The sequence below is a fragment of the Dendrobates tinctorius genome, unplaced genomic scaffold (genome assembly GCF_039654945.1).
Source record: "Dendrobates tinctorius isolate UK_male_01 unplaced genomic scaffold, ASM3965494v1 ptg000007l, whole genome shotgun sequence".
In the NCBI taxonomy this organism is placed as follows: Eukaryota; Metazoa; Chordata; class Amphibia; order Anura; family Dendrobatidae; genus Dendrobates; species Dendrobates tinctorius.
The window spans coordinates 55,813,266-55,834,986 of NW_027361675.1; the positions used below are offsets into that span (position 1 = coordinate 55,813,266).

Consider the following 21,721-nt stretch of genomic DNA (forward strand, 5'->3'; position numbering starts at 1 on the left):
AATCACAGAGATGTGGCACACAAAAAACTTAATAACATTTCACATATGTTTACTTTACATCAGCACAATTGTGGAACCAAAATTTTTTTTGTTAGGAAGTTATAAGAGTTAAAAGTTGACCAGCGATTTCTCATTTTTGCAACACCACTTTATTTTTACGGACTACATCACATTTGAAGTCACTTTGAGGGGTCTATATGACAGAAAATACCCAAAAGTGACACCATTCTAAAAACTACACCCCTCAAGGTGCTCAAAACCATATTCAAGAAGTTTATTAACCCTTCAGGTGCTTCACAGGAATTTTTTGAATGTTTAAAAAATGAACATTTAACTTTTTTTCACAAAAAAATTACTTCAAGTCCAATTTTTTTATTTTACCAAGAGTAACAGGAGAAATTGGACTGCAAAAGTTATTGTGCAATTTGTCCTGAGTATGCTGATACTTGATATGTGGGGAGGAACCACTGTTTTGGCGCATGGCAGAGCTCAGAAGGGAAGGAGCACCATTTGACTTTTTCAATGGAAAATTGTCTGGAATTCAGAGAGGACGCCATGTCACGTTTGGAGATCCCCTGATGTACCTAAACAGTGGAAACCCCCCACAAGTAACCCCATTTTGGAAACTAGACCCCCCCAAGTAACTTATCTAGATATGTGGTGAGAACTTTGAACCCACAAGGGCTTCACAGAAGTTTATAACATACAGCCGTACAATTAAAAAAATCATATTTTTTCCACAAAAATGATCTTTCACCCCCAATTTTTATTTTCCCAAGGGTAACAGGACCATAAAAGTTATTGTGCATTTTGTCCTGAGTACGCTGATACCCCATATGTGGGTGTAAACAACTATTTGGGCGCATGGCAGAGCTCAGAAGGGAAGCAGCGCCATTTGACTTTTTTGGCTGGAATTGAGATTGGACACCATGTCGCGTTTGGAAAGCCCCGGATGTACCAAAACAGCGGAAACCCCCCACAAATGACACCATTTTGGAAACTAGACCCCCCACGGAACTTATCTAGATGTGTGGTGAGAACTCTGAACTCCCAAGGGCTTCACAGAAGTTTATAACGTACAGCCGTACAATTAAAAAATCATATTGTTTCCACAAAAATGGAAACCCCTCACAAGTAACCCCATTTTGGAAACTAGACCCCCCAAGGAACTTATCTAGATATTTGGTGAGAACTTTGATCCCACAAGGGCTTCACAGAAGTTTATAACGTACAGCCGTACAATTAAAAAATCATATTGTTTCCACAAAAATGATCTTTCACCCCCAATTTTTATTTTCGCAAGGGTAACAGGACCATAAAAGTTATTGTGCAATTTGTCCTGAGTACGCTGATGCCCCATATGTGGGGGTAAATCACTATTTGCGCGCATGGCAGAGCTCAGAAGGGAAGCAGCGTCATTTGACTTTTTTGGCTGGAATTGGGATTGGACACCATGCCGCGTTTGGAAAGCCCCTGATGTGCCTAAACAGTGGAAACCCCCCCACAAGTGACCCCATTTTGGAAACTAGACCCCCCAAGGAACTTATCTAGATGTCTGGTGAGCACTTTGAATCCCCTCCCCAGTGCTTCACAGAAGTTTATAATGCCCAGGCATGAAAATAAAAAAATCATATTTTTTCCACAAACATGATCTTTTAGTCCGCACTTTTTTTATTTTCCCAAGGGTAACAGGAGAAATTGGACCCCAAAAGTTGTTGTCCAATTTGTCATGAGTACGCTGATACCTCATATGTGGGAGAAAATTACTGTATGGGGACACAGGAGAATCATTGGATGTCATTTATCTCGACTTCTCTAAAGCATTTGACACTGTCCCACATAAAAGATTGGTAAGTAAGAAAGCTTGGGCTAGGGGAAAATGTGTGTAGATGGGTAGGTAGCTGGCTTAGTGATAGAAAACAAAGAGTGGTTATTAATGGGGCATACTCAGAATGGGCCAGGGTTACTAGTGGGGTACCACAGGGTTCTGTATTGGGCCCCCTACTATTTAATATATTTATTAATGATCTAGTGGATGGCTTACACTGTAAAATATCAGTATTTGCAGATGATACAAAACTATGTAAGGTAGTTAACACAAAGGAGGACAGTTTGCAGCTACAGACAGATTTGAGTAAATTGGAGAATTGGGCTGAAAAACGGCAAATGAGGTTTAACACAGATAAGTGTAAGGTTATGCACATGGGAAGGAGAAACAGATGCTACAATTACTTACTAAATGGGAAACTGCTGGGGAAATCAGACATGGAAAAAGACTTAGGCATCTTAGTCAATAAGAAGCTAAACTGGAGTGCCCAGTGTCAGGCAGCTGCCACCAAAGCAAATAGGGTCATGGGATGCATTAGAAGAGGTCTGGGGACACGAGATGAAAACATAATTCTCCCTCTGTACAAATCACTCGTCAGACCACACTTGGAGTATTGTGTGCAATTTTGGATGCAGGTGCTCAAGAAAGACATTACTGAACTTGAAAGGATTCAAAGGCGGGCTACTAAAATGATAACTGGAGTTGGTTCACTACAATACCCAGAAAGGTTATCAAAATTAGGTCTATTTACTCTAGAAAAGAGAAGACTTAGGGGAGACCTAATATATATGTACAAGTATATTAGAGGGCAATACAGAGATCTCTCCAATGAACTGTTTGTACCAAGGTCTGTGACAAGAACAAGGGGGCATTCTCTTCGTTTGGAGGAAAGACAATTTCTGCACAGCATAGAAGAGGGTTCTTCACGGTAAGAGTAGTGAGGCTCTGGAATTCTCTTCCTGAGGAAGTGGTGATGGCCAACTCACTGATTGAATTTAAGAAAGGAATGGATGCTTTTCCTGTGAGTAACAGTATAGAAGGTTACGAATAACATAATATTATAGGTAGATGATTGACCCAGCTTAGGGGAAGGAATTTTTTTCCCTATGGAGAAAATTGGCTTCTACTCTGTGGGTTTTTTGCCTTCCCCATGATCAACAATGCAGAACAGCTGCACTAAAAATAGGCTGAACTAGATGGACATAAGGTCTTCCTTCAGCCTTCAAAACTATGTTACTATGTTACGTCGGGGCTCGGAAGGGAAGTAGTGATGTTTTGGAATGCAGACTTTGATGGAATGGTCTGCGGGTGTCATGTCGCATTTGGAGAGCCTCTGATGTGCCTAAACTGTTGAAACTCCCCACAAGTGACCCCATTTTAGAAACTAGAACCCCCCACGGAACTTATCTAGATGTGTGGTGAGCACTTTGAACCCCCAAGTGCTTCACAGAAGTTTATAACGTCTGGGTGTGAATATAAAAAAATCATATTTTTTTTCACAAAAATGATATTTTTGCCCCCAATTTTTTATTTTCCTAAGGGTAACAGGAGAAATTGGACCCCAAAAGTTGTTTTGCAATTTGTCCTGAGTAGGCTGATACCCCATATGTGGGGGTAAAACACTGGGCACATGGCAGAGCTTGGAAGGGAAGGAGCACCATTTGACTTTTTCAACGCAGAATTGGCTGGAATTGAGATCAGATGCCATGTTGCGTTTGGAGAGCATGTGATGTGTCCAAACAGTGGAAAACCCCCAATTCTAACTCCAACCCTAACCTCAACACACCCCTAACCCTAGTCCTAACCCTAGTCCTAACCCTAACCCTTGCCCTAACCCTTGCCCTAACCCTTGCACTAACCCTTGCCCTAACCCTAGCCCTAACCCTAATGGGAAAATGGAAATAAATACATTTTTTTTTATTGTATTACTTTTACCTAACTAAGGGGGTGATAAAGGGGGGTTTGATTTACTATTTATGGCGGGTTTTTATTGTTGGCAGCTGTCATATGCTAAAAGACGCTTTTTATTGTAAAAATAGTTTTTGCATCACCACATTTTGAGAGCTATAATTTTTTCAGATTTTGACCCACCAAGTCATGTGAGGTCTTATTTTTTGCGGGATGAGTTGGCGTTTTTATTGGTACCATTTTTGGGCACGTGACATTTTTTGATCGCTTTTTATTCTGATTTTTGGGACGCATTATGAACAAAAACCATCATTTCAAGAATTTCTTTTGGGGGGGTGTGTTTACACTGTTCCGCGTGCAGTAAAATTGCTAAGGTGGTTTTATTCTTTGGGTTAGTACGGTTATAGCGATACCTAATTTATGTTGTTTTTATACGTTTTGGCAGTTTTATGCAATAAAAGCAATTTTATATAAAAAATAATTATTTTTGCATCACTTTATTCTGCAAGCTATAACTTTTTTTTTTCACTGATGACACTGTTTGGCGGCTTGTATTTTGCGGGACAAGATGACGTTTTCAGCGGTACCATGGTTATTTATATCCGTCTTTTTGATTGCGCGTTATTGCACTTTTTGTTTGGCGTATGATAATACAGCATTATTTTTTGCTTTGTTTTTTATTTTTATTTTTTAAGGGGTTCGCTAAGGGGGTTAACTAATGGGACAGTTTTATAAGGCGAGTCGTTACAGATGCGGCGATACCAAATATGTGTACTTTTATTGTTTTTTTATTTCCAAATAATGAATTTATTAGGGAATATTTTAAAAAAAAATGTATTTGACGATTTTTTATAAATTATTTTTACACTTTTTTTAACTTTATTACATTGTCCCAGGGGGGACATCACTGTCATGTGACAGATCGCTGATCTGTCACATCACAGATCGCTGTGACAGATCAGCGATCTGTCACAGGCAGTGCAGAAGGCTTCCTCATGCCGGCGCTTTACAGGCATGAGGAAGCCAGCTCCCTGCAGGTCTCCGAAGGTCCCCGCTGCCATATTCAATCCGGGGACCTGCAGAGAGGAAGGCCACCGGAGCAGCGCTGCACATCGTGCTGCTACGGGGGTCTCAGGGAAGCACGAAGGGAGCCCCCTCCCTGCCGATGCTTCCCTAAACCCCTGTTACACTGCAATCGTGTTTGTTCACAGTGTGCCAGGGGTTAACGTGTCGGGTGCGGTCCGTGACCGCCCCTGACATATAGTGCCGGTTGTCAGCTGTGATAATCAGCTGACACCCAGCCGCGATCAGCGGCGCTTACCATGTGAGCGCCGCTGATCGCTATGACGTACTATCCCGTACTATCCCGTCCCTGGGAATTAATTCCCAGGGCACATGGATGGGATAGTACGTCATAGGACAGAAAGGGGTTAATGCGTATGATGCTTGTTCAAACCTGTGGCAAGTAACAGGTGCGTGCAATTTGAAAATTACACCAGAAACCAGATGAAAAAGGGAGAGGTTGACTCAGTCTTTGCATTGTGTGTCTGTATGTGCCACACTAACCACGGAGGACAGAAAGAGGAGATAAAAAAAGTCTGAGGACTTGAGAACCAAAATTGCTGAAAAATGTAAACAATCTCAAGGTTAGAAATCCATCTCCAGAGATATTCATGTTCCTTTGTCCATTGTGCACAACATAATCAAGAAGATTACAACCCATGGTACTGTAACTTATCTCCCTGGACTTGGACGGCATAGAAAAAATTATGAAAGATTGCAACTCAGGATAGTCCGGATAATCAACCCCAATCAAGTTCCAAAGAAAGAGACCCAGCAAGACTCCACTTCTGACACAGAGACATAAAAAGCTAGACTGCTGTTTGACAAAATGTATGTGAGTAAGTCAAAATCCTTCTGGGAAATCGTCTTGTGGACAGATGAGACCGAGAAAGAGCTTTTTGGTATCAAGCACATCATTCTACTATTTACTGAAAACGGAATGAGGCATACAAAGAAATAAACACAGTACCTACAGTCAAATATGGTGGAGGTTCAAAGATGTTTTGGATTTGGGGATGTTTGGCTGCCTCTGGGATTGGGTGCCATCAAAGTGTGCAAGGCATCATCATCATTTGAATATTACTAAGTGATTTTGTCGCAATATAGTGCTCAGTGTCAGAAAGCTGGGTTTGCATCCTTGGTACTGCAGGACTATGACCCCATACATATTTCAAGAAGCACCCAGAAATGGATGGAAACAAAGCTCTCCAGTTCTGAAGTGGCCAGCAATGAATCAGGATCTAAATCCCATTGAAAACCTGTGGAGAGATCTTAAAATTGCTGTTGGGAGAATACCTGGACAGACCTGGAGCAGTTTGCAAAAGATGAGTATGCCAAAATTCCAGTTGAGAGGTATAAGAAACTTGTTGATGGTTATAGAAGCGATTGATTGCAGTTATTTATTCCAAAGAGTGGGCAACCAAGTATTAACCCCTTCCTGACATCAGACGTACTATCCCGTCCATGGGACCCGGGCCCCTATGCCCATGGACGGGATAGTACGTCTAGCGTGATCAGCGGCGCCCACGTGGTGAGCGCCGCTGATCGCGGCCGGGTGTCAGCTGATTATCACAGCTGACACCCGGCACTATGTGTCAGGGGCGGTCACGGACCGCCCCCAACACGATAACCCCTTGCACACCGCGATCAAACATGATCGCGGTGTACCGGGAGTTAAAGGGAAGCATCGGCAGGGAGGGGGCTCCCTCCGTGCTTCCCTGAGCCCCCCACAGCAGCGCAATGTGCAGCGCTGCTGCGCGGGACTCCTTTCCTCCAGGCCCCCGGATCCAAGATGGCGACGGGGCCTTCGGGGGCCTGGAGGAAGCTGGCTTCCTCAGTGCCTGCAAAGCGCAGGCATGAGGAAGCCTTGTGCACTGCCTGTGACAGATTGCTGATCTGTCACAGTGATCTGTGATGTGACAGATCAGCGATCTGTCACAGGACAGTGATGTCCCACCTGGGACTATGTAATTAAGTAAAAAAAAATTAAAAAAAAGGTGTAAAAATAATTTTAAAAAAATCGCTAAATAAATTAGTAAAAAAAAAAAAAAATATTCCCCAATAAATTCATTTTTTGAAAATAAAAAAAACTAAAACAATAAAAGTACACATATTAGGTATCACCGCGTCCATAATGACCCACCCTATAAAACTGTCCCATTAGTTAACCCCTTTAGCGAACCCCTTAAAAAATAAAAATAAAAAACGAAGCAAAAAATAATGATTTATTATCATACCGCCAAACAAAAAGTGTAATAACGCGCGATCAAAAAGACGCATATAAATATCCATGGTACCGCTGAAAACGGCATCTTGTCCTGCAAATAACGAGCCACCACACAGCATCATCAGCAAAAAAATAAAAAAGTTATAGCTCGCAGAATAAAGCGATGCAAAAATAATTATTTTTTATATAAAATAGTTTTCATTGCATAAAACCAACAAAACATAAAAAAACGACCTAAATGAGGTATCGCTGTAACCGTACTGACCCGAAGAATAAAACCGCTTTATCAATTTTACCGCACGCGGAACGATGTAAACGCACTCCCCCAAAAGAAATTCATGAAACGCTGGTTTTTGTTCATTCTGTGTCCCAAAAATCGGAATAAAAAGCGCTCAAAAAATGTCACATGCCCCAAAAATGGTACCAATAAAAACGTCAACTCGTCCCACAAAAAATAAGACCTCACATGACTCGGTGGGTCAAAATACGGAAAAATTATAGCTCTCAATATGTGGTGATGCAAAAACTATTTTTACAATAAAAAGCGTCTTTTAGCGTGCGACAGCTGCCAAAAATAAAAACGGCCATAAATAGTAAATCAAACCCCCCGTTATCACCCCCTTAGTTAGGGAAAAATAATAAAATTAAAAAAATGTATTTATTTCCATTTTTCCATTAGGGTTAGGGTTATGGCTAGGGTTAGGGCTTGGGTTAGGGGTGTGTTGGGGTTCGGGTTGGAGTTAGAATTGGGGGTTTCCACTGTTTGGGCACATCAGGGGCTCTCCAAATGCAACATTGCGTCTGATCTCAATTCCAGCCAATTCTGAGTTGAAAAAGTCATATGGTGCTCCTTCCCTTCCAAGCTCTGCCATGCACCCAAACAGTGTTTTATCCTCACATGTAGGGTATCAGCCTACTCAGGACAAATTGCAAAAGAATTTTTGGAGTCCAATTTCTCCTGTTACCCTTAGGAAAATAAAAAATTGGGGGCAAAAATATCATTTTTGTGGAAAAAAATGATTTTTTTATTTTCACGTCCGAGCGTTATAAACGTCTGTGAAGCACTTGGGGGTTCAAAGTGCTCACCACACATCTAGATAAGTTCCTTAGGGGGTCTAGTTTTCAAAATGGGGTCATTTGTGGGGGGGTTTCCACTGTTTAGGTACATTAGGGGCTCTCCAAAGGCAACATGACACCCGCAGACCATTCCATCAATGTCTGCATTCCAAAACGTCACTACTTCCCTTCCGAGCCCTGACGTGTGTCCATACAGTAGTTTTCTCCCACATATGGGATGTCAGCTTACTCAGGACAAATTGGACAACAACTTTTGGGGTTCAATTTCTCCTGTTACCCTTGGGAAAATAAAAAAATTGGGGAATAATTGATCATGTTTGTGGAAAAAATACGATTTTTTTATTTTCATGCCCTGGCATTATAAACTTCTGTGAAGCCCTTGGGGGTTCAAAGTGCTCACTTCACATCTAGATAAGTTCCTTAGGGGGTCTAGTTTTCAAAATGGGGTCATTTGTGGGGAGTTTCCACTGTTTAGGCACATTAGGGGCTCTCCAAAGGCAACATGACACCCGCAGACCATTCCATCAATGTCTGCATTCCAAAACGTCACTACTTCCCTTCCGATCCCCGACGTGTTCCCATACAGTAGTTTTCTCCCACATATGGGGTATCAGCATACTCAGGACAAATTGGACAACAACTTTTGGGGTCCAATTTCTCCTGTTACCCTTGGGAAAATAAAAAAAATGGTGACTAAAAGATCATGTTTGTGGAAAAAATACGAATTTTTTATTTTCACGCCCGGGCGTTATAAACTTCTGTGAAGCACTGGGGGGGTTCAAAGTGCTCACCACACATCTAGATAAGTTCCTTGGGGGGTCTAGTTTCCAAAATGGTGTCATTTGTGGGGGGTTTCCACTGTTTAGGTATATCAGGGGTTTTCCAATCGCGACATGGTGTCCGATCTCAATTCCAGCCAAAAACGTCAAATGGCGCTGCTTCCCTTCCGAGCTCTGCCATGCGCCCAAATAGTGGTTTACCCCCACATGTGGGGTATCAGCGTACTCAGGACAAATTGCACAATAACTTTTAGGGTGCTGGTACCCTTGGAAAAATAAGAATTGAGGGTGAAAAGATCATTTTTGTGGAAAAAATATGATTTTTTAATTGTACGGCTTTATGTTATAAACTTCTGTGAAGCCCTTGGGGGTTCAAAGTTCTCACCACACATCTAGATAAGTTCCTTAGGGGGTCTAGTTTCCAAAATGGTGTCATTTGTGGGGAGTTTCCACTGTTTAGGTACATCAGGGGTTTTCCAATCGCGACATGGTGTCCGATCTCAATTCCAGCCAAAAACGTCAAATGGCGCTGCTTCCCTTCCGAGCTCTGCCATGCGCCCAAATAGTGGTTTACCCCCACATGTGGGGTATCAGCGTACTCAGGACAAATTGCACAATAACTTTTAGGGTGCTGGTACCCTTGGAAAAATAAGAATTGAGGGTGAAAAGATCATTTTTGTGGAAAAAATATGATTTTTTTAATTGTACGGTTTTATGTTATAAACTTCTGTGAAGCCCTTGGGGGTTCAAAGTTCTCACCACACATCTAGATAAGTTCCTTAGGGGGTCTAGTTTCCAAAATGGTGTCATTTGTGGGGGGTTTCCACTGTTTTGGTACATCAGGGGTTTTCCAATCGCGACATGATGTCCGATCTCAATTCCAGCCAAAAACGTCAATTGGCGCTGCTTCCCTTCCAAGCTCTGCCATGAGCCCAAATAGTGGTTTACCCCCACATGTGGGGTATCAGCATACTCAGGACAAATTGCACAATAACTTTTAGGGTCCTGTTACCCTTGGGAAAATAAAAATTGGGGTGAAAAGATCATTTTTGTGGAAAAAATATGATTTTTTAATAGTACCGCTGTACGTTATAAACTTCTGTAAAGCCCTTGTGGGTTCAAAGTTCTCACCACATATCTAGATTACTTCCTTGGGGGGTCTAGTTTCCAAAATGGGGTCACTTGTAGGGGGTTTCCACTGTTTAGGTACATCAGGGACTCTCCAAACGTGACATGGCGTCCGATCTGAATTCCAGCCAATTTTGCATTGAAAAAGTCAAACGGCGCTCCTTCCATTCTGAGCTCTGCCATGCGCCGAAACAGTCGTTCCCCCCCACAAATCAGGTATCAGCGTACTCAGGACAAATTGCACAATAACTTTTGCAGTCCAATTTCTCCTGTTACCCTTGGTAAAATAAAAAAAATTGAACCTGAATTATTTTTTTTGTGAAAAAAAGTTAGATGTTCATTTTTTTTTAAATATTCAAAAAAATTCCTGTGACGCACCTAAAGGGTTAATAAACTTCTTGAATGTGGTTTTGAGCACCTTAAAGGGTGCAGTTTTTCGAATGGTGTCACTTTTGGGTATTTTCTATCATATAGACCCCTCAAAGTGGCTTCAAATGTGATGTGGTCCTAAAAATAAAATGGTGTTGTAAAAATGAGAAATCGCTGGTCAAATTTTAACCCTTATAACTTCCTAACAAAAAAAAATTTTGGTTCCAAAATTGTGCTGATGTAAAGTAAACATGTGGGAAATGTTAGTTATCAAGTTTTTTGTGTGCCGTATCTCTGTGATTTAAGGGCATAAAAATTCAAAGTTGGAAAATTGCGAAATTTTCAAAATTTTTGCCAAATTTCCGTTTTTTTCACAAATAAACGCAAGTTATTTGAATGAAATTTTACCACTAACATGTACAATATGTCACGAGAAAACAGTGGTCAGAATCACCGGGATCCATAGAAGCGTTCCAGAGTTATGACCTCATAAAGGTACAGTGGTCAGAATTGTAAAAATTGGCCCGGTCATGAACGTGCAAACCACCCTTGGGGGTGAAGGGGTTAAATTGAGGGAGCAAGAAATTTTGTTAGACTCAATTTTGGGGTTTTGTGTAAAATTTTCCAATTTGCCCTTTTTCTCTGTTTTTTTGTTTTGTTCCAATACACACAAAGTATATAAACATGTGTATAACAAGACATGTGTAATTGCAATAATTTTCTGTGAGAAATACTTCATTTTCTTGAACAATTTCAAGGGTGCAAACACTTTCAGCCATGACTGTACATGCACAGAAATATTTGTAGTTAGCTTTGGAGTAGATGGCTATTGTAGATATGTCTCTCTTTGGAGGCATTGCTCCTACTGGAGAGGACTGACGATGTATTTCATCCCCTCTGCTTTATCCACACAAACTGGCTATCAAGCTTAACACTCTTTTATTTGTATAACTAGATTTTTTTTCCAATTTTATCCAGTATAACAGACATTTGAAACTTTCCAGCACAACTCTGATGGATCTCAGCACTTGAAAGTTAATAGCTCAGAATATAACCTTTCTGTCATGTCTTTATATTGCCAGGATCTGTTAAATTCATTGAAAAAGACACAAAATTAAACAAATAAAAATAAGAATAAAATAATTCATACTGGAAAGGCATCAGAAAGGAAGAATTGTGGAGTTGGCCAAATGGTGTCCCCTTCATTGTGGGAGGTTGCACCGTCTTACAACTAATTCTACCTGCAGACTTTGTTACTCTTTTTATATATTCAGTGGTAATGATTCATTCCTGTGTCAACTATTTAATTTTTTTTCTTTCTAGTATTGAAGGAAAATACATTTGGTGTTTTAGTTCTTGAACCTTCTAACAGAACCAACCCACTTTTGCCTGGAGGTGCTCTCATGCGACACAAAGCTAAAGAAGTCATTTGCCATGCAGCAGAGGTAATGGATCTATGCTCTTGGTTCCTTTATTGGACACAGACACAGAACATGGCATGACTAGTACCAAGATGAATGTAAAAGCATTTTATTTGGATATTATTAAGTGTTCACTAAAAAGTAAGAGTGAAACGTGCTGCCGGGACTGGTGAGCCATTTTTAACAGTCAGGAGGGTACAGCTGTACGGAGCAAAAGAAGAACTGGGAAGTTGTAGACGTGACTAATGTATTGATTGGGGAAGAGGGCAATAATAGCATAGATAGTGACCTGGTCCTAAGTAATGGTAAGTGGTAGTGGCATTGGGGGGAGTTTAATCAGTTAAAGAAGCACTCCCATCAACATTTTTATTCTCTTAATATATTGCAATTATCATATATCACAGTGTATTTACAATTGCTTATTTTGGCCTTCTACCCAGTTAATTCTTCTCTTTTCCATTTGGTCTATAACATCACCTGATTAAAAACTGACAAGCTGAATCCTTCTAAGCTCTATGTATAAACAGGAAAACACTTTTCCCTGCATGAGTCATCAGAAGAACTACAATTCTACATCAGTGCGAAATCCTTGGCAGGGTGAAGGAGTGGAGCAGCTGGCTCAGGAGTTGAAGAGGGGGATGACTCATGCAGGGACAAGAGACGTCCTGTTTCTACATAAAGCTAAGAAGGATTTAGCTAGTCAGTTTTTAGTCATGTGATCTTATAGAACTAATGGAAAAGAGAAGAATTAGCTGGATAAAAAGGCAGAATAAGCAATTGTAAGTATACAGTGCTATATAATATGATAAATGCAATATGTTAAGAGGATACAAACTTGGATTGACTTTTTTATTTGTGAGAGGAGGGATAGTGATATATAAAAGCACATAACGTGCATGTATAGCAATTCCAGAAGCCTCATCAACAAGACTAATTAATTAGAATTATGCCGGACAATCCCTTTCATAAGTACGTGCCCAATGGGGATCTCATAAACTGTCAGCAAGCATCCTCTCTATTACTGGTGTTTTAGACTTAGTTCACATGTTATGGCACTACATTCACCATATATACAGTATTAGAAAAGGGCTTCTGAAAGCTACCCCAGACGTATGCAAACATCTGCCATTAAATCCCATTGTAAATTAAATACACTTTCAAGAGGTTGCTCAGTGTAACATAATATGCAGTGTAAGCTTACATTATTTTTTATAATTACAGTATTTTTCTCTTTCACCAACATCCATTTTAAACAACATAATATGAATATGTTCCTACACATGATAATTTTATGTTTTTGTTTTTTTTTACGGAGACTCTTGAAATATAATAATTAAGTTTATTTCATAGAGTTTCATATCATTCATTATAATGATCTGAAATGATGAATCTGCTTTCGTACGCCGTGGTAGGTAATATATTAGAGAGATGTACATTGTAGATAGCAACGTGCTGTGAATCAGAGTGAAGAAACGCTTCCTGTTAATCTGCATCGTCTTGTTTTATTTATTTTTTTGCTTAGCATTCTGTGCCAGTATCTTGTGCGTCACACAATGTGCCCTTGATTGAAATAACCACATAATGCAGGAGAATCTGTGTTAATCTTGAATCTTTCAATCTAAACTGAAAAGATGTACATATTAAAATTACTTGTGCAGGATGTTGTCCATTTTTGGTATAAACCCTTGACATTATTTTACAACACTCGCTTCCTACATAACTATACAGCATATCATGTTTTTTCCCGCATCGATTTAGCGAGTTGTCCCACTGTAGGGTTGAGCAGGTTCTCAGGATGCAGTGACGAGACACGAGACAAGGTATGACTTGTGAAATCAACTTTTATAACTTGGAGCCGCTGGGGCTATGCTGAACAAGTAACAGGGGTAACAACAATCTGTCCTCGCAGGGACTCAGCAAAATAAACAATACTTTTCTTATATTCAATGTGACTAACCCGGCTAGTCCAGGCGTCGAAGGCCACGTATGGCACAAACTATGGGTCCTTATTTCCTATAGTTCACTTAACCTTCCAGACGTTGCTCGGGTTCACAGGAGCGGCCGCTTAGAGGTCGCTGAATGCGGCTGCCTTGACACCTCATTGTCCCGGGATGATTTAAGCTTGACAGGCCCTGAAGAAACTGTGCTGATGGGGCACAACAGGCCCTGAAGGATCTGTGCTGGTGGGGCACAACAGGCCCTGAAGACTCTGTGCTGGTGGGGCACAACAGACCCTGAAGACTCTGTGCTGGTGGGGCACAACAGGCCCTGAAGAATCTGTGCTGGTGGGGCACAACAGGCCCTGATGACTCTGTGCTGGTGGGGAACAACAGGCCCTGAAGACTCTGTGCTGGTGGGGCTTTCAGGACGTCTTTTACCGGCTCTCGTCTCACAGTGCAGTGATGATGCAGTTCCCCAAATGATGTTCGGCCGGCCTCTGCTCAGGGTCCCCTTGTAGAAGGGACGTGGGTCTCTATTGCCGCCTATGGCGAAGTGGCGTCCACTGAGGAAGGAGACAGGGGGGCAGTGTCCAGGCCGCTGCAGCCATTTTACGTGTCGTCGCAGTGGCGACTTGAGGTAACGGACCTGTCTCAAAAGGGCGGGGGACCGCTGGCGTGGCTGTGTGCAACCGTGGGCGGGGAGCGGCCTCCGGTAAAAGTCTCTCACATTTCTCTTGTCGGTGAGTGCGTAGCTTTCTCCTCACAGACTCCTGACGGTGTCCCCTACACACACCGCTCATCACCCTGTCTCTCTTCAAGTCACTTGGCTTCTCTCCTCCTGCCACACACTCTGCCAACTGCCACCTGAGCACGCCAATGTTCCTGTGCTGTGTGGGGTGTGTGCACAGAGCGATTACAGTAACTTCTCCAAGCATCCCGACCTATACTGTGAGCGACGACTATAAACACACCCTGGCATTTTGACAGTTCGCTCTATATATACATGCTGCAGAACCGGCTGTTAAATAAAATGCTGGACGGGCTTATAACCAACGCACAATATAGTGAATGAGCAGAGACTGTAGGCACCGTGCACAACTCCATGGCTGAAATCCAGTAGCTCCCTTGAGCGAATAAGTTAATTTTCTCCTGGCGTGCATGCTTTAAATATGGTGGATAATGCTATTTACCAGCTGTTTATACCTATGTCTGCAGGTAAATAGAATTTCCTAAGTGCTCTCTGCTGCTTAGGCTACTTTCACACATCAGGTTTTCGGCGTCAGGCGCGATCCGGCGTCGTGCCGGAATGCCGGATCCGGCAAATGTTTTGTAAAACCTGAAGTGCCGGATCCGGTTTTCTGCCGGATCCGTCTTGTCCTTGACAGACAAAACCGGATCCGTCTCATCCGGTTCATCCGTTTTTCTATCCGTTTTTCGACGGATTACGCCGGATCCGGTTTTTAAAATTGACCCTTGTGGCCTTCCGAACGGGATTGGCTACTGGAAAACTAGATATAGCATGTTCCTACAGCCCTTCTTTGACAGGTTGTAGAGAAGAAAGTGCAGGTTGGAGAGAAGAGCAAGTTACTGGCGAAGATGGATGTTGTCATTGGAAATATTACCACTAGAAGTTCTGTGACGGTTTCAGGGACAATTTTCCACTATACTTTATGTCACCTCAAGGCAGAGTACACTGGGATAACAGAGTGTGAAAAATTTGTGCCCTAAACTTGTGTACCTTCTGGACCAACAGTATATACCTTTGCCAACCAAAGTTGGCTATCTTGTCATGGTCTTACTATTTTTACCTTTAGGCCACAGGTGTGTACCTGGTTGTGTTTTATGCAAAGTATTTCACCTTTTAACAAAAGTTGTGTACATTGGTAGGAAATCACCAACAATAAACACAACTTTTTAGGTGAAATACTTTGCTTCAAACACAACCAGGAACACAACTGTGGCAAAAAGCTAAAATTTACCCACAGTTATATACCTGGTTTTGAATACCTTTTTACCTTTGAAATACCCTGTATTTAACCTTTTTTTAAAACATAGTTCGCCGCAGAAAGAAATGACAGACAACCATTGTGAAACGATAATTTAACTTTTATTTAAATTTTTTTTTTTTTTTGTAAAATGTTTTTAAAGTGCAAAAAACTTTTTTAATAAAGGTTTTAAACCCAATGGGCATTTTTATTACAAAAAACACACATTACAAATCTGTGTACTGTGGGGTGGAAATACTGCTGGAGGGGCTGCGGGACACTTCGACACTGGGTGTGTGGAGAGAGGACTGGGATTGTGGTGGGGAAGGAACAGTTAGAGGTGAAGGTGTGGAAAAAGCTACAGAATGGGTGGACATGTGGGAGGCAGAAGAGGTGGTGGGCGGTGGAGTGGAGGGTTGGGCAGGGACTGTAGGAGCAGATGATGTTGATGGAAAGTTGTATGGGGAAGGAGTTTGGTACGGGGAAGGAGTTTGGTACGGGGAAGGAGTTTGGTACGGGGCAGGTTGCTGGAAGTGGGGAGATGTCTGGTACTGGGGAGGTTGCTGGTACTGGTGAGGTTGCTGGTATGTAATAGGAGGGGGAGGATGGAAAGTGGCTGGAGGGGGTGCAGATGTAATAGGAGGGGGAGGATGGAAAGTGGCTGGAGGGGGTGCAGATGTAATAGGAGGGGGAGGATGGAAAGTGGCTGGAGGGGGTGCAGGTGGAGGAACTACAGTGGTGGGAGGTGGAGGTTGGGAGGTAACCTGCTGTAGAGCACCGTGGCACGAATGCATTACATGCATCTGCTGGGTAGGAGATAGTGTTGCCATGCGCTCCACAACAGACCTGAAAAAGGTGTGGTTTGGCGAAGATCTTGCTTCTGAATGCATGGTTTGCAGAAGTGTCTTCACCTCCAGAATGCTGGAGTTGATCTGCTGAAAGCTTGCGGAGATTTGCTCTGACAAGACTTTGAGACAGTTCTGGAAAGATGCATTCAGATGCAAGAACTCTTGCGCATAACTCTTTTCCTGACCCCTCTGCCGCTGCCGCCCAGTACCCGCAGGTGTACTAGAGGTGGCAGGGGCAGAAGGGTGGGGTAAAGGGAAAGCGATCTCCTCACCAGCAGCTTCATGTAATGTAGGCGGCCACGATGCTCCTGTGCTGGTGGATGGGACAGATGGGTCGAATGTGTGGGAAGGCTGGGAAGGTGCAGATGTACCGGGGCGGTCGAAGTGTCCCTCGGTGCCGGTCTCCTCAGGGATCGCCTCAGAAGGGTCCAATCGTGCAGGCTCCCAAGTGCTGCTCACCGTGCTGTGTAATAAAGAGAAAAAAAAACAATTAAAATACTGACATGGTATGGCCTTGGCTGAAAAAAAAAAGTTACATCTAACATTTTTTTCACATGTGGTGTGTAATATTTACCTTCTGGTGAGCATTGTTTCCCGGAGGAACGACAGGGCTTGTGCGTACTTGTACTTGCTCCTGCGTCCTCCAGATCCACTCGGGGCCCGCATCTCTTTATTGAACTCCTTCTTGAAACGATCCCTCACAGACCGCCACCGATTCACAATTCTGTTCCCTGAAACGAGAAAGGAGTGGTTAGTATACAACATCAGTGTTTCACAAACTCCAGTCCTCATGGTCCCCAGGGGTCATGTTTTCAGGATTTCCATAGTAAATAGAAATCCTGAACACATGATCCGTGGGGACCACGAGGACTGGAGTTCGGGAAACACTGGTTTACATCAAGCAACCGGTACTGTATATACTTACGCTCTTTAATCTGGGCCCGAGCTTCGAGGTCCTCCCAGCGGCCCACAAGGAGAGAACAGATTTCCTCCCAGAGTCGTCGGGTAACGATCAGGTCAGCGTGGCGGCGGTCAGCCATATTCCAGAGCGGCTCCCTTTCTCTGACGAGATCGATGAGGCGGTCCACATCAATCCCTCCATCCTCACCGTCAGAGTCGGGAGCACGCTGTGAAGGCTGTTAAAGAAAAAGACAAAAATAACATAATTAGCCTCCACAAAAGAAATGAAATAAAAAGTGCAAAAAAAACAAAGCAAAAATATTTATACTTACACGCTGGTGACCGCCGCGTTGCTGTCGCCGACGACCCTGGGAGGCACTGTGAGGACCTCTTGGCTGAGCACCAGATTGGGAAGACTAGAGAAGAAAACAAAAAATGTTATGTCTTTGGATGTAGGCATTTGTTTGCTGTGTGTGGTCTGCAGAACATTGTTTTCTATGTGTTGTGTGTAGTGTGATGTTGTGTTTCTGCGTTTGATGCAAAAAACTTACCAATTGTGAGCCCACTCCAGGTGTCTGTCCACCCCTTCCTCCTTCTTCTGGGAGCTCCTCTTCATCTTGTGATTCCTGTTTTGAAATAAAAGTCAATGAATAGACATATATTACAGAGATGATGGATTTTGGAAATAAAAACTTACCGTCAAATGCTGACGATGCGAGGGAGGGCTCCCAGAAGAAGATGTGCTGTCCTGTTGATGGCCAGACTCCATGGCTGTGGGTATTGCTGCTGCTGTTCCTGCTGCCAGTGATGCCATTTCTGCTGCTGCTGCTGCATCTCTTTGGCGGCTGTTGAATAAAGAGAAACAAAGGGCCAATGAATATCTTGATATTCCATGGCCCTAGTTTGGAGGAATGGGGGATTTGATAATTACCGTCTCTCATCTGCTTCTGGACTCCCCTCCTCAGCATGTTCCATTTGCTGCTCCATTTGGGGTGGTGGTGGTGCTGATGGTGCTGCAGATGTCTGCTGCCTTCTCCTGGTTCTTGGCTTGGGTGGCATGTTGGGTGTGGCTGTGGGTCCCACTGTCTTGCTTTTATATATGTCTTGTGGGCAGAGCTACTGAGCATGCTCAGACCAAAAAAAACGGATCTGGCCACCGGATCCGGCTTTCGCCGGATCCGGCGCATTGCGGCGCTCATAGGCTTTCATTGTGTGAAAAAGCCGGACGCGCCGGATCCGGCGTGTCCGGCTTTTTCGCCGGAGACAAAAAACGTTACAGTAGACGTTTTCTCCAGACGCCGGATCGCGACACATTGCCGGATCCGGCGAAAACCGGTTGAAACGCATGGCCATCTGGCGCGATCCGGCGCAAATGCAAGTCAATGGGGGGGAAACCGGATCCGGCATTGCATTTCGCCGGATCCGGTTTCTGTCAAAAGCGCCGGATCGCGCCTGACGGCGAAAACCTGATGTGTGAAAGAGGCCTTAAAGGGAATCTGTCACAAGGTTTTTACCACCTAATTTGTCAGTGGCATAATGTAGAAGCTAAAACCCTGACTTCAGCAATGTGTAACTTACTGGGTTGCGTAATGTAGGTATGATATAATCACTGTTTTAGGGTCCCGTTTCACAAAGCGACGCACCAGCGATACCGACAGCAACACGACCTGGTAGGGATCGCTGGTGCATCGCTACATGGTCACTAGTAAGCTGCCAAACAGGCAGATCTCTTCAACGACGCACCAGCGATCCCGACAACGATACGACCTGGTAAGGATCGCTGGTGCGTCGTCACACAGCAGCTATTCTGAACGATTCCTGCCTGCGTCCCTGAGTTCTGCATCGCCAACGAGGTCGCTCGTCGGCGTCAAACACAGAAATGCATGCTGGCCAGCGGGATGGCAACGATGAAAAAATGGCCCAGGACATTTGAGCACGAACAGCAATATCCAGCGGGGGGCCGGTCGCCGCTATGTGTCACATGTAGCGAGATCGCTGTTGCGTCACAAAATGTTGCGTGACGCATCAGCGATCTCGCTAGCGATCTCGCTATGTGAGATGGGGCCTTTACCAGCAGTGGATTATCATTAGAGGACTAGTAAACATGCTGCCAGGTAGTCCTCCATATTCATGAGCTCTGTATAACCCCGCCTCCATCACTGATTGGCAGTTTTCTATATATACTGTACATGGGCAGAAAGCAGCCAATCAGTGTTCTGAGCGGGGTTATACAGAACTCGGCATTCAGAGAACTGGTAGATCTGTAATTGATAAAACAGTGATTTTATCAAAATGACGGCAAGCAGCCAAGTAAATGACACTTTTCTTGAATCAGGGTTTCTGCCCCTACGTCATGATGCTCTCAGATGGGGCAACAAAAACCTGGTGGCAGATTCCCTATAAACTAGAAGGAGAAATGGTAAAGAGTAATACCCTTGACAAATACGTAATAATATAAAACAATTGGCATATATGGCACTGAGATAGCCGCATGACAAGAGTTTTATAAAGAACACCTCACTTTTCATGTTTAATGGTTTTCATTGAACTTTTTATGACATAAGAAATAACAATGATGAAAGATACAGACAAAAGAAGGGTGGAAAACATTATGGGTACCTCACTTTTAAATACTCACTTCTCACCTTTAGTCAGGTCTCATCCTCCATACTAATGCTGCCCATAGAACTAGCCTGATAAAAATGTCTGTAAGGCCAGCCATATTGCTGTTTCTACATTGCAAGTCACATATAGTCTCATTGTTGCCAGACTCCTAAAACTGCCTATATGTCTAGCCTCTTAGTTAGGCCTCCTTCACATATGTGTATAAAAAAACGTACATGAAAAACAGGTACTGGTGTCATAACTTTTCCATCTGTGTGTCATCCATGTGTCCCTTTTTATCATCAGTGTCATCCGTGTTTTTCCAGTACGGGCAAATAAAGAAATAAATTACAAAACTTCTCTTATACTTCGTAATGTTAAACACGGCCAGCACATGGATGGTACATGGATCCGTGTGCTATAAGTGGTTTTCACGGACCCATAGACTCGTATTGGCCCTTGTCATCCATGCAGCTAGAAAAAAATGAACGTGTTTCCGTGTGTTTTGCACAGACATGTGCACAGCACCATAGATTATAATGGGTATGTGAGTGATCTGTGAAAACAATGGATACCACCCTGGGAACACAGATGTGTGAAGGAGGCCTAAGACATATTTCCTTGTTCTACTCTCTCCCTGTTGTGCCAGAACTTATTGCTACAGTAACACTAATGCCACTGCCCCAATGTTTTTAGGATCATTCAAGTGATACAAAAAACTTAACCGAGGACTTGGACATGCTTTCCCAAGCTGCTTTTTGATTTATGAAGCTCTGTCATAGTGTTCATTTCATTCCTAATTGAGTATTTGCCTCTGACCATGACAGTCAGGTCTATTAGGAGACTGTTCTCTGTGGTCACTGTGGCGTCAAGTGATTGACAGATGCAGACAGGAGGACATTATTTGGAGCAGAAGGTGGCGTTACAAAAGAAAATGACTGCATTTGTGTTACACGGCGCGATGTTTCCGCTACATCAATCGCATGTTGTTTTCTCACTGGACCTTGTCTATAATGCGTCATGATATCTTGTTACATTTATTGCATAGTCCAATATTTAGAGTTTAATTCCTATGTTAAAGCTAGAGATGTGGGCATGCCCACACGTTTGCCACTCTGGTGAGAGATGCCAGGTGCAGCGGAGTTTCACACAGGCGTCCTCTAGCCTCACGCTGTGCACAGCTGTCCCAATGTGCATTACCTTTTATTATGTTAGCAATTGCATTTCATTTACTCTTCTTTTCCACTTACTTTCCCGTAACAGAGAAGAGACTGCAGTTGGAGGTTATGCTGTGTATGTTTAACCATAAAGCAGAAAAGCCGCGCTAATAATGGGTTTACCGTACATTATGTACAGAAGTATAAATGTGTTCTCTACGCACCTTAAATATTTGTGTTAGTCTCTGAAGAAACATAATTATGTCTCTTTGTTCTTAGGAGAAAAGCATACCATTTTACACAGTCAGTTTGACGAATGGAAATGAGGAAGAGGTGAAAGCAGCACTAAACGACTCAATGAATCACAATGGCTGGCTCGTTATAGAAAATCTTCATCTGGCATCAAAAGCCATGCTGAAGAATCTCTCCAAGAGCCTGAAATATGCTGCCAAAATGCAAGGTACTATTAGTGACACATTTAGCCTGTG

The 21,721-nt window shown here is 43.0% G+C and overlaps 1 protein-coding gene across 1 annotated transcript in view; it reads left to right on the plus strand.

Annotated features, from left to right (window-relative positions):
* Nucleotides 1-21,721, plus strand: part of LOC141086031 (uncharacterized) — a 971,752-nt gene that overhangs the window by 716,020 nt on the left and 234,011 nt on the right. The window contains exons 83-84 of the mRNA XM_073571764.1: nt 11,702-11,823; nt 21,513-21,693. Coding sequence (XP_073427865.1) covers nt 11,702-11,823; nt 21,513-21,693 — 303 coding nt within the window. The remainder of the gene's footprint in view (nt 1-11,701; nt 11,824-21,512; nt 21,694-21,721) is intronic.